Raw genomic sequence first — 12706 nt, forward strand, 5'->3', positions numbered from 1 at the left:
TATCTTAAAGAAAACTAAATATCTAGGACTTTTCAATGCAATATGGTTTTAATAGGATAAAAACTTGGTAAGAGCATCATGAGTTTGATTTCTATAATCAGTTTCAACTTCAATAAATTCAATCATTCCATACAAATTCAGAAAACAGAATTTAAATTCAGTCGTCTGCTGGAACAAATCTCATCACTTTCAATCTAAGTCATTTACACAAACACAAGATCTCAAGTCAAGACTTTAGAAACCTTTTCAAGTCATCAGAGTACAAGTCAGAGTCAAGTCCCAAGTCACCAGAACCCAAGTCAAGTCCAGTCTCAAGTCTTCTCTTCATGCATCAAGTCAAGTCTCAAGCTGTTAAAACTGGGACTAGAGTCCAAGTCATGTGACTCGTGTGCCCACCTCTGATAATGACTTACAAAAAACTACTGGAAACCACTGAAGCAGCAGATCAGCTTGTAGGACCAACAACTCTCCACATCAACTCTTATTAACACTGGAAAACGTGCTGTGTTGCTCAGAAGCACTTCAGCAGGGCGAGGGCTTTGAACCCAGCCTGCTGCTGCTGTCTGTTCACATCAGATCAATACAACTTGTGTGTAAGATTCGGATTCACAAAACTTTATTGTACAGCATATGACAGACAGTTTTCTTTGGCATGGGCCCAGAGACAATTGTCTGTCGTATGATGGATAATAAAGTTTTCTGAATCAGAATCTTATACACAAGTTGTGTCTGAAGGTCTGTCCCTGTGGCTGTGGGAAGACAGACTGCGCCCCCTGCTGGCCATCAGGTGGAGTGTTTTACAATCCCAGATGACTAGGAAGTGTGTAGAAAATCTATAAATGAATAACTCCACAGTAACAATCATCTCAACAGACTTTCACTTTTCACTTTATTTATTTATTTTATTTATGTTTCCCAACAGGAGTCGAGAGGAACTCTGTTATCCGGGATCCTCAAACCTGTATTGAGAATTGACGGATTGCTTGAAGTTTATAATTGTAATTGTTTAGATCAGTGATTCTCAACCTTTTTCATATCAAGGACCCTTAATTTAGTACAAATTAAGGCCACGGACACCCATTTGTTGAGATTTTATCTCTCGGACCTGTTAGATATGATTTTGTCCAGAACTCCATGACATATTGTAGGCAGAGATAACAGAGAAACTACGACCAGAATTCTGCTACATTCTCTAATTGTGTTAACTTCTTGTAAATTAAATGATGGTGAAGTTTAACAATTCATCAATTTGCTGGGGACCCCCTGGAACCCCCTCAAGGACCACTGTTGGTCCCCGGACCCCACATTGAGAACCACTGGTTTAGATGATCTGTGTATTGTTCTACAGGAACATTTACAAGTCCTATAGGGCAGTGATTCTCAACCATTTTTATATCAAGGACCCCTAATTTACACATTGATCAAAATAGTCATTCTTCTACCTCTCTAATTGTGTTAACTTTGTGTTAACTGCTAACTTTGTGTTAAATTAAATAAAGCTGAAGTTTAACAATTCATCAATTTGCTGGGGACCCCTTGGAACCCCCTCCAGGACCCCTGGTGGTCCCCGGGCCCCACGTTGAGAACCACTGCTATAAGGGCTGTGGGGCCTGCCTATAGGGGTGGGGGGGTGGGGGTAAGACCACTGGAAAGACTCTAGGCTCCTTCGAAGAATCCTTCAAGATCTCATCTAAACTGATCTCCTTTTGAGAGGAAACACTGAGGGAGTCTCTCTCAGAGGAGATCTACTGGCTGAGCAGAGGTGTCACCAGTCTGAGAGTGACTGCTCAATATCTTTCTTTCTTTCGTTTTTAAAGTCATTTTATGTATTTTTTCTGTTTTATGTGAAGCACATTGTATTTGCCTTGTGTATGAAATGTGCTATGTAAATAAAGTTTGCCTTGCCATGCCTTTTCATTATTACAAGATAATTAGGCATTTCACCCTGGACAGAGCACTTCAACAGAGGGGCACACGTGTCCCCCCCCCACACACATATATTTTTTATATTTTGATAAAGTCCAACATCATTACAATCTCTTCATGTAAAAAATATTCAAATAAGATACTGTCCAGCTGAGATGAAAAAACTCCAAGGGAAAAACACCAGAAATTAATCTCCAGATGAAAAAAACACTACTGAACTGCTTACCAAACTAGATGACACCACAATGTAACAAAGAGGAAAACAGTAGAAAGGTAAGGTAACAATATTAAGAAATAATTTGACAAGTAATGAGATTAAAACAAATTAAAATTGTTCTGCATACAGAAAGAAGAAAACAAGTAAATAATTGTTCAGGTGAGATGAAGAAACCCAAGTGGAGGATAAATATATCTCACTGTTATATCCAGATGTCAGTGAGAAGTTATGATATGACTATCTAGTCTTTCTATGATTGTGCAGCCTCTAAAAAGTACTTAAAGGATTCATATTCTGATTTCCCACCAAAACACACTTGATTATTTTAATTCTGTCATTTACTTCTCTTTTTATAGTTATTTTGTAGTTGGTTGTTATTTTTTTGATGAAAAAAAGTACAGAAAAAAGTTATTGCTTTGTGTAAACTATTATTACTTCTGTACTCTTTTTCCCATTTTACTAATGTTTTCATTTTCATTTGTAAGTCATTTTCATTTCCATTTTTATTTGTAAGTGAATTATTTGTAAATTAATTTCCTTTTCAGTGACTCAGTTGTATTTGATATAGATGGTCATCTCACAAGCCCTATGGGGTTTCAAGCACCTACTGGTCAATCTTGTTTAATTCTGTGTAGTGACATTTTATATTTCAGGCTACTTTCTTGCACAAATAAACTAAACTAAATGTGACAAATCGTATGTAACACGCCCACACACGGGAAATGGAGCTTACGAGGCGACATTGAAGGCAGCATGACACAGCGCGAGCTCTTCAGTTTTCCCGCTCATCGTTATTTCAAACGGCTACTTCATGAGCAACGTCGGTTTGTTGGATGGTTTGGTTTGTTGGACGTTTGTTGTACGGTTTGGTTTGTTGATAGTTTGGTTGTTGGACGGTTTGGTTTGTTGGACGGTTTGGTTTGTTGATAGTTTGGTTGTTGGACGGTTTGGTTTGTTGGACATTTGTCGGACAGTTTGGTTTGTTGGACGGTTTGGTTTGTTGATAGTTTGGTTGCTGGATGGTTGCTTGGCAGTTAACTAGCTAGCTAGCTACCTGCTAATACCGATCTTAAATATCTGTATTATCTGTGTACGAACCAAATCTTTGATCATGGCGACTTGTGCTCCAAGTGATGATATTATGGAGGAGGAGGAGGAGGTGGAGACAGAGGAAGACCCGGCGAAGACAAAGGAAGACCCGGTGGAGACAGAGGAAGATCCGGTGAAGACAGAGGAAGACACCGACTACTGCAGCATCAAGGTTCCCACCAACAGCCCTAAGGCAGAGGAGCTGAGTGAGGAAGAGGAGGGGGAAGAAGACGAAGAGGAGGAGGAGGGGGAAGATGACATGGAGTCTTCACCAGATGCCAGTCCCCAAATAGTTAGGAAGAAAATACACAGCCTGAGAACAAAGCTGTTTGCCACTTTAAAACCCGATGGTGAAGACATCGGCGATAGTGGAAAATCTGCCAAAGTGTTGCCTCCAGTTTTCACCTCCAACAAAACCTACTCTTATAACGACCAGGCGTCTCTGTTCTGCGACCAGGTGATTGGCAGGGGCTCGGTGAGTCGGTTTAATGTTAATAGTTACTTAAGCTAGGTTAGGTGACATAACCCACTAACTTACTTCGGTTACGTCTGTATGTGTTTTCTTCCACTGTTCATATATAAGGCCCTTTGAAGGCTCCTTGAAATGCTGTACACAAAACCTCAAAAAGTTGATTTGACTACAATTTACACCCTAACCAGTAGCTAACGTTAACCCCAAGCTAACGTTAGCTGGGTATAGGACTTGCTTAATTTCAATTTCGGAAAGAGTACTAGAAAGTCCTGCTCAAGTAGAAGTATTGTTACTTTACTGATATGCTACTTAAGTTACTAAGTTAGGCCTAACGTTACTTTTTAGAAAAGAGAACGTTGTTAGCTGTGATCTTTTCCATGTGATTCTAACAGGAGAGAGGTCAGAGTTCAAACTAGATTATTTTCACTGGAAACATTAGAAATGAGAAAATAAAGTGCAGAAACAAAGTCAGATTCCTCTTCTCACTGTGAATGGATCCACAGTTTGTCAGTTTACGTTGATCCAGTTTCTGTTGCTGATGGAGAGACCCACAATCTGTTCTGTGATGGATGGGATTTAAACTAGTGTAGTCTAAGTACTTAAGTAAAAGTAAAATTACTGACTTTAAAAGCTACTCAAAAAAGTTCAAGCACACAAAAAAGCAACTCAATTACAGTAACATGAGTAAATATAATGAGTTACTTCCACCCTTGCTTAATTTGGTAGGCACAAAACGGTCGTTTTATTGTTGCAAAAAAGATATAGTGGCTATCAAGCTAACTAGTAAAGCTACCCAATGTTTAAAGTTGTGTACTGACTCTGCAGGCAGAAGAAGTGGATGAAGCCTTAAACCTGTACATAAAGGAAGAACTGGACCGCACACCCTCCTGGACGGCCGTGTGGAAAATGGCTCTGGAGCTGCTTCTGGACGGCAGCCACAGCACAGTCCTGCCGCCTGTTGCTGTGCTGGTCGAGGTAAACAGCGCAGAGATATTATCCATAAACCAGCATATTCATGTAATCCCTGCCACTGAGCCTGAGTACTGAACTGTAGATGAGATCAGATACTGGCAGGCCTTGTGGGGGAATTGGTTTGTTGCACCACAAAATAGCAATAGGATACAGGACAGGAAAAGACTGGGATATAAATAAGAAGAGAGCGAATGGGGGCATTAAACATAACAAACAACAGTTACAACACTAGAACGTATTCAGTATAGTATTCAATATAGGAATTTACAGCATATGTGCAGGGTGTGCAAGTAACAGCAGTACAACAAACGGAGACAAAGAAATTATTGAAAAACTTGTACAATATGGAAATATATGCAGTTTGAAAACAATTTAAAATATACAAAAATCTGTAATGTATTACAAACTATGAATTCATATGTGAATTTACAGCATATGTAGGGTGCGAGTCTACAGAAGGCCACACAGGAACAGAATAAGTGTTTAGACATGCAGATGTGAGTTGTTAAAAACGTTTGCATGCATGGACTCACTTGGATTCACTGCTCCTTCCTTGACCTCTGTGCCCTCTGTTCAGCCATCTTTCATAATTTAATTTAAATCAGTGTGCTAGTTAGTGTCTTAATAACCTGTGCTTTATATTATTATTATAATATACAGAGATCGATGAGAAATACCTATAAAGACCCAAATCTATTATTATTGTTAGTAGCAGTAGTAGTAGTAGTAGCAGTAACAGTAGTAGTTGTTGTAGTAGTGGTGGTAGTTGTAGTTTTAGTAGTAGTAGAAGTTGTAGTTGTACTAGTAGTAGTAGTAGCAGTTACAGTAGCAGTAACAGTAGAAGTAGTAGTAGCAGTCGTAGTAGTAGAAGTAGTAGTAGTAGTAGCAGCAGTTACAGTAGTAGTAGCAGTAGTAGTAGCAGTTACAGTAGTAGTAGCAGTAGTAGTAGTAGCAATTACAGTAGTAGTAGTAGTAGCAGTTACAGTAGTAGTAGTAGTAGTGGTAGCAGTTACAGTAGCAGTAGTAGTAGTAGCAGTTATAGTAGTAGTAGTAGTAGTAGCAGTTACAGTAGTAGTAGTAATAGTAGTAGCAGTTGTAGTAGTAGTAGTAGTAGCAGTTACAGTAGTAGTATTAGTAGTAGTATTAATGTACATCATTGCTTCCCTCTCTGACCTCCAGGTCTGCTCCTCTCCCTGTGAGGTGAAGTGTGTTTCTCTCAGACTGCCGGTGTCTCTGGCTGAGCCGTTCTCCTGCGACATGTCGGACCAGTTCAGAGGCCTGGTGGAGGAGGTTCTGCTGGAGAACCACGGCACCGTGCGCGTCCTCGACCTGTACCCCGTCCAGGGCCAGGGAGCCGATGTCCAGCGCATCGCAGAGGCTCTGGAGCAGGCCAGGTCCGTTACAGCTGTTCAGTTAGAATATGAGACGGAGAGAGTTCGGTTTGTGCTCAGGGCAGGAAGTTGATCTGTTAGGGTTAGGGTCCACTGACCATGGAGGCCGGTGGATTCACTGCTGAAGTCACTTTCTTACCAGCTAAATTGATTTTTACATTAGAAAATAACCCTTGAAGAATTTCTACCCAAGTGGCAGGTAGAGCAGAGAGCCAGAGACTTTAAGTAATAAAATGTCCTACTCAAGTAGTAGTGCTGTTACTTTGCTGATATTTTACTTAAATAGAGGTAGTACTGTTTGTAAGTACTGTTGAAAAAATCTACTGCAGTAAAAGTAAAAAGGCTCATTTAAAATGTCCTCAGAGTAAAAGTTACTAAGTTATTTTTTAGAAAAGAGAACGTCGTTAGCTGTGATCTTTTCCTCTGTAATGGATGGGATTTTAAATTTATTGAAGTACAATACTTCAGTAAAAACGTACTTAAGTAAAATTACTGACTTTAAAAAATAGTGTACAAAAAGTACAAGTACACAAAAAAGCTACTCAATTACAGTAACATCAGTTAATGTAATTAGTTACTTTCACCCTTGCTTAAATACATATTTACTTAATTCTGTGATCTTGACTGTATATTATACTGTATGTGTAGCACTGTTGCACTTTGTCTGTCTATTGTGTTCAGTTTCACAGTTGCTTTGCAGTCAGATTTCCCAGCCACAGCCTACATTACCCAGCAGCCCGGCTTTAACCTGGCTCTCCATTCACCTCCACAGGTTTTTCTATGAGTATCTGTGGAGAGGCTGGGACGATGTGGAGCCGTGTGAAGATTACGCCGGAGTGATTGACCGACGTCTCCAGATGTAAGGAACTCCTCATCCTTCACTTCACAACTTTAAACTTCACTCTCAACAGTTAACTCTGTGTGACACAAACAGGGAAACATGACCTGACCATTTTATTGTTTGCACAAAGAGCATTACAAATGTCTTCAGTAGGCTCGGGCGACATCCAAAATTGAATATCGCAATGCTGTCCCGCAAGTTTAAAAGTATAAAAGCCTAGTCTTCAGTGATGATGAAGTGTTTCCAAACGGTGTAGAAAAGGATGGAGGATACAGGATCTCAAAGCCAATAAGAGTACTTTATCAAAACATTTATCCTTAGTTTTATTATCCTTAGAACTGATGAATATGTTTTTTAAGGAGTGTCAGCCAGAGAGCGCAAAAATAAAGGATGGGTTTATTCTAATTATTATAATAGCTCCTTGCACAAAGGAAAAACAGCTTATTTAATCACACTATTTACCGCCCAGTGAAAGCATGACTTAATTTAGGCGCTGACATACAATTTATTTTTAAATCTACCTGGTTTCTGCCTGCCTTAGTAAATCAGGGGGTGAGTCTTTATTTGTATCTCAAAACTGAGGATTAAAACTTACCTACAGAGCGAACTATTTAAAATATTTTTTTATAATCAGATGATCTGCTTAATGAGGTTCCTTAAACATAGGCTATAGGGAGGAAAAGTAAGGAAAGACCGGGTGAGTAGGTGAGGATGGGCTGTGGGCTCAAATGTGCAAAAAATAGAAATAGTAAATAATATCCAATATAGGCTACATACATGTAAAAAGTATAAAAGAAAGTATATATATAAATTTTAGTACCAAAGCAGCTCACATGAGAGCCTTGTCCGTTTCATTACAGACATATGGAAGAACATCTTTTCTTGTTCGTCTATAATCCCCCCCCATCATCATCGTCATCGCCCATCGCGATGTCACTGTGGACATCGTCATATGCCAATTTGGTAGACATCGCCCAACCCTAAGTCACATAGATGTTTAGGATAGAGCTGGACTGCAGATGATGCAGAGAAGCGTGGTGACTTGGTGGTGATTTCCCAGACGGCTCTCTGTCTCTGCAGGTTCTACAACATCCAGGACGGCATCATCCCAGCTCCCATCAGCCGGCACTACAGGGAGACTCTGAAGGAATACAACAGCAAGCGTGGGGAGTTTATGCGCTACCAGGCCGGCCTGTGCATGGAGGCTCCGCCCACTGAGAGGGAGTACTGGAGGAAGTTCTACAAGGTCAAGATGCTCTGTGACCTCCTCAAGTTCTGGGAAGACCCGAAACTCAGGTAGACTGTTCTTATTCCGGCTGACCCGGGGTCTGATCACAGCCTGAATATTTGATCTGTTTAACAATGTTAAAACGCACCAAGTATCCATAAAATCACAGAGAACGTCACATTAAATTACATTAAATTCTGTCATGGTCCTCATGATGCAAGGCAGGTTAGGAAAAATACACTCCAGTCAACATGGACCATGAAGTGAGCAGGGTTCGATTCTATTCTAGCAGGGTTCTATTTTTGGATTGCAGCTGCCAATAGCCATTATTTTGTGCTGATATTCAACATTTAGATTGGACTTTTTTCATGTAAAAAAAAATCGTTCCTCTGGAATGTTATAAATGACAGGGTGGAAAAGCCTCTGAAACATTTACACCATCATGGGACACTAAAACTCTCCACTGAAACCCAGGATAAGGATAATAATAAATATTAATTCATACTAAACCCTAACCCTAATCCATCAGCCTGTATATCAGTCTAAGCTGAGAATTTACTTAAAAAATGTGTTGTTTAAAAACTGGTGTCATAAAGACCTGCAGCCATAGAGAGGTGATATTTCTCAGATTGTTAAATTGAAGTCACAAATTCTGAATGTGTTGAGATTTGAGGCGTCAGCGCTAACGATGATCTGATGCTAATGAGAAAATGTCCTTCAGGGTCCTGGGCCCGTCCTACCCAAGGGTCTACAAACGCAGGAGAGCACCGAGGACCTCAGGGAGGCAAGTGACTCACATTGTGGCCCAGACGGGGACAGCAGACACGGTGGGTGATGAGACCGGCTGCTCAGTGAATAAAACTAGCTCTATGGGACTAAGTTCAGATTTGGTCCCGGCTCTGGTTCTAGTGTAGATTGCAGTTCTCTTCAGATGCCTGCTCGTTCTAAAACAGTATTCCTAAACACGATGCTGTGTCCTGTACCAGTGGTGCTTGCCTTCAGACCCTCTGATCCAACACCACGACAGTCTGCCGGACGCCCTGGACGCCTGTTTCCCTGGAGACTCTGTGCTGCTGCTTCCTGGAGAATACCAAGCCCTTGGCCTCGCCGCCATCACCGATGACATCACCATCCGTGGTAACCGGAATCACCGTTTCTTATAGTTTCATCTAATCTTGAATGAATCCAGACCATCATCAGTTTCTCCTCCTCCTCCTCCTCCCGGTCCACAGGAGTAGGCGGGCGTGAGGCGGTGGTTTTGCTGTCGGACCCCTCCCACCACGGCTTCGTGGCGTCCCGGGCGTCCCGGGCGTCGCTGTCCAACCTGACGCTGGTCCAGAGGGAGACGACCGACGGCATCGTGGTGGCGGAGGCCGGACGGACGACGCTGGACGGCTGCGTCCTCAAATGTGACGGCATCGGAGTTTTGGTCCTGACCGGGGCGACGCTCGTCATGAAGGACTGTCAGATCTCTGGAGCCAAGGTTCAGCTCACATCTAATGTCACATTTTAGTCACTTAGCGAGTCTGCTGCCACACACACACACAGTTACACAAACTAAGCCCAAAGCTGCACTAGGGAAGACTTTTATGTAAAACTCTTATTAGTTAGCAAGCTTCAAAGAAAACAAATCACAATATGAATTAGTGCTGAAACGATTAGTCGATTGACAGAAAATGAATCGATTATAATTTGATAATCAATTAATCGTTTTAGTAATTTATCAAGTAAAAATACCAAACATTTGCTGGTTACAGCTTCACAAGACTTCACAAGCAAGATTTGCTGCTTTTCTCTGTTTCATATCATTATAAAATTAATACTTTGGGTTTTATCGGCTGTTGAATTTGAAGAATCACTTTGGGCTCTGGTAACTTGTGATGGACATTTGTCATTATTTTTGACATTCTGTAGACTAAATGATTAATTGTTTAATCAAAAAAATAATTGCTAGATTAATCAATAATGAAAATTATTGTTAGTCGCGGCACTAGTATGAATGAGCTTATCTATTCCATATAGATGTTAGTGATTGGCTCTTGCATGTCAGTCAGGTGTTATGGGTTAAAAAGGCTTCACATGGCCGTCCTGGTGGCTCAGCAGGCGGGGTTCGTAACGTACTCAAAAAGTCGGGGTTCGAATCCCACGCATCACCTGTCACATGTCACACATCCTAGGCTTTTAGCTGCCATTTTGATCCAGAGTGCTTGGAGAAAGAGAAGAGTTTTCTCCTCCATCGATTGTCGGCTGAAGATCTGCAGAGTCGATGAGTTTGATCCAAAAGGTTTTAAGGTCCCAGTTGGTTCGGTTCGGTTGTTTCTGTTCATTCTGTGCTTGAGGAGAGTGGAAACAATAAGCAGGAATCAGTTTTACAGATTCTGTCCAGTTCAAACTCAGATTCCTGCTTCTCCTCTTCTGTTGTAAGGATTCAAGGAAGTCACGCCGCCCTCTAGTGTTGAGTTCAGAGAAAGACAAAGGCCTCAGTATCTTACAGAGTACGGAAGCCGAGAACGGCCGTGCTTACAATTGTTTTTTTTAATGCCGTTATCTCGAGATCACGAGTTAATTATCTCGTTATCTCGAGAAAACGAGCTTGTTGTCTCGAGATAACGAGATAATCAACCCGTTATCACGAGAACAAACAACAAAATGTTGTTTCCTCCTATTACTTATAATGTTTATCAGAGATCAGGAGCCATGCCAGCATGCAGAGGGCGTCTTGACAACTGTAGCAACTGATTTTTAAGCTGAAAATCGTAACTGCAGCAAACAAAACTACACATTTATGCTTCCTGTTTAGTTCTGAATCCTCCCCGACAGTCATGACAGTGATCTTGAAGGCTGAAATCAGGTGTGATCAAATGAACCAGACACTCTTTCGAGTTCTCCATATTATCCCGTGATCTCGAGAAAACAAAAGTCGTTTTCTTGTGATAAATTATCTCGTTATCTCGAGAAAACGAGCTTTGTTATCTCGAGATCACGAGAGAACGGCATTAAAAGAAAAATTACAAGCACGGCCGTTCTCGGCTTCCGTATACAGAGTAATACTAATACGGTCAAATAAAATCAAACATCAAAATCATACAATACATTCAAACAAATAAAAATGATAAGGCACCACAAGATAAAAGGATAAGAAGAGTGCTAAAAGTGTATAAAAATGAGTTTTAAGAAGTGATTTAAATGGTAGTGACTCTGCCAGACCTCCTCAGGAAAGAGTACATGAATTAATTGCAGAAATTCTGTTTTACTACAAAAACAATCTTCCTTCTATTGTAATTACCTGTGGGCTGCTACAGACCAAGTTACATTTTTACAGTGTTTGATTGCAGTGGATTTTATTCTAAGTCATAGTCAACAACCTTTTCCATTCAAAAACACTGACTGGTCAAGTTTCATGAGAGATCAGTATCATTAGAGATAGTATCTGTCAGAGGGAAAGGTTCTCGTAGCGACTGTCCCTGGTCGGTGCTGTTAAATCTCCTTGGCGGCCATCTTGTCTGCAGGGTCCCGGGGTGGAGCTGTTTCCAGGCAGCGCTGCAGAGCTTTATGGGAATGAAATCCATCACTGCAGCAGCCAGGAGGCCAAAGGCTCCCAGGGAGCCGTCAGTCTGAAGGTAAGCATCTGTTCTGTCAGCGGTCATATTAACAGTCTGCTGTTCAGCTAATGCAGGAGAACGCCGGCCATAAAAACAAGCAGTGTTAGAAACTTAATACAGACAACAGACTTAACTTCAAAGTCCAGTGGAGTTTGGTGCTCTGTGGAAAAAAGGCTCTTAAGAGATCCAAGGCTCTCCAAAGCCTTTATTGTATTTATGAAAAGCTAAAAACTGTAGCTGACACATTTCGGTCCCCTGGCCTTCATCAGGGTAAAGAAGCCTAAACGCATCATAACTTTTCATAATGAATAACCAAATAGATTAGGCTTCTTAACCTATTTGGATTGTCCTGGATCTCTCTTTCCTCCAGTACTTTGTGAATGTCAGCCTCCTCTCCATCAACCATCATCTGGAGTCTTATTCTATTCTGAACATCTAGTTAGCTGGTTAATTAGTGAAAAATGGCGGCCGGTTTCCTTCCCGGTCAGCGTCATGAACTCCGTCTCTGGTCAGGTCCTCCCTAAGCCCCGCCTCAGGATGTCAGGGAACCGTATCCATGACAACAAGGGCTACGGGGTGAGCGTCGTGGTCCCCGACATCAGTCTGCCCGTCGCAGAGGGGAAAGAGGAGCGTCCCACCACGACGGCGGGCGGCGACCGGAGCGAGGACGAGGAGCTGGTCTGGGATCTGCAGCAGCTGAGTCTGGAGCTGAGCGGCAACACGCTGCACAATAACCGGCTGGGAGACGGCGGCCTGCTGCACGACAACCGGCTGGGAGACGGCGGCCTGCTGCACGACAACCGGCTGGGAGACGGCGGCCTGCTGCACGGCAACCGGCTGGGAGACGGCGGCCTGCTGCACGACAACCGGCTGGGAGACGGCGGCCTGCTGCACGGTGCAGGGAGCAGCACATGAAGCCACAGGACTGCAGCTCTGTTCTGCTGTGACCATCGATACGTTTGATCGGT

The 12706-nt window shown here is 42.0% G+C and overlaps 1 protein-coding gene across 1 annotated transcript; it reads left to right on the top strand.

Moving 5' to 3' along the window:
- Positions 1 to 3254: 3254 nt before the first annotated feature.
- LOC139655502 (testicular spindle-associated protein SHCBP1L-like) lies at positions 3255 to 12653 on the top strand. Its single transcript, XM_071532937.1, has 10 exons — positions 3255 to 3707; positions 4530 to 4679; positions 5856 to 6070; positions 6840 to 6926; positions 7989 to 8204; positions 8858 to 8967; positions 9139 to 9273; positions 9369 to 9619; positions 11646 to 11756; positions 12252 to 12653. The coding sequence occupies exons 1-10, from the start codon at positions 3255 to 3257 to the stop codon at positions 12651 to 12653; spliced, it is 2130 nt and encodes a 709-aa protein (XP_071389038.1).
- Positions 12654 to 12706: the final 53 nt, after the last annotated feature.

The sequence above is a fragment of the Centroberyx affinis genome, unplaced genomic scaffold, assembly GCF_046629955.1.
Source record: "Centroberyx affinis isolate AG114_WGS23_722 - 3 ecotype Tasmania unplaced genomic scaffold, CSIRO-AGI_Caff_v1 ptg002289l_1, whole genome shotgun sequence".
Classification (NCBI taxonomy): Eukaryota; Metazoa; Chordata; class Actinopteri; order Beryciformes; family Berycidae; genus Centroberyx; species Centroberyx affinis.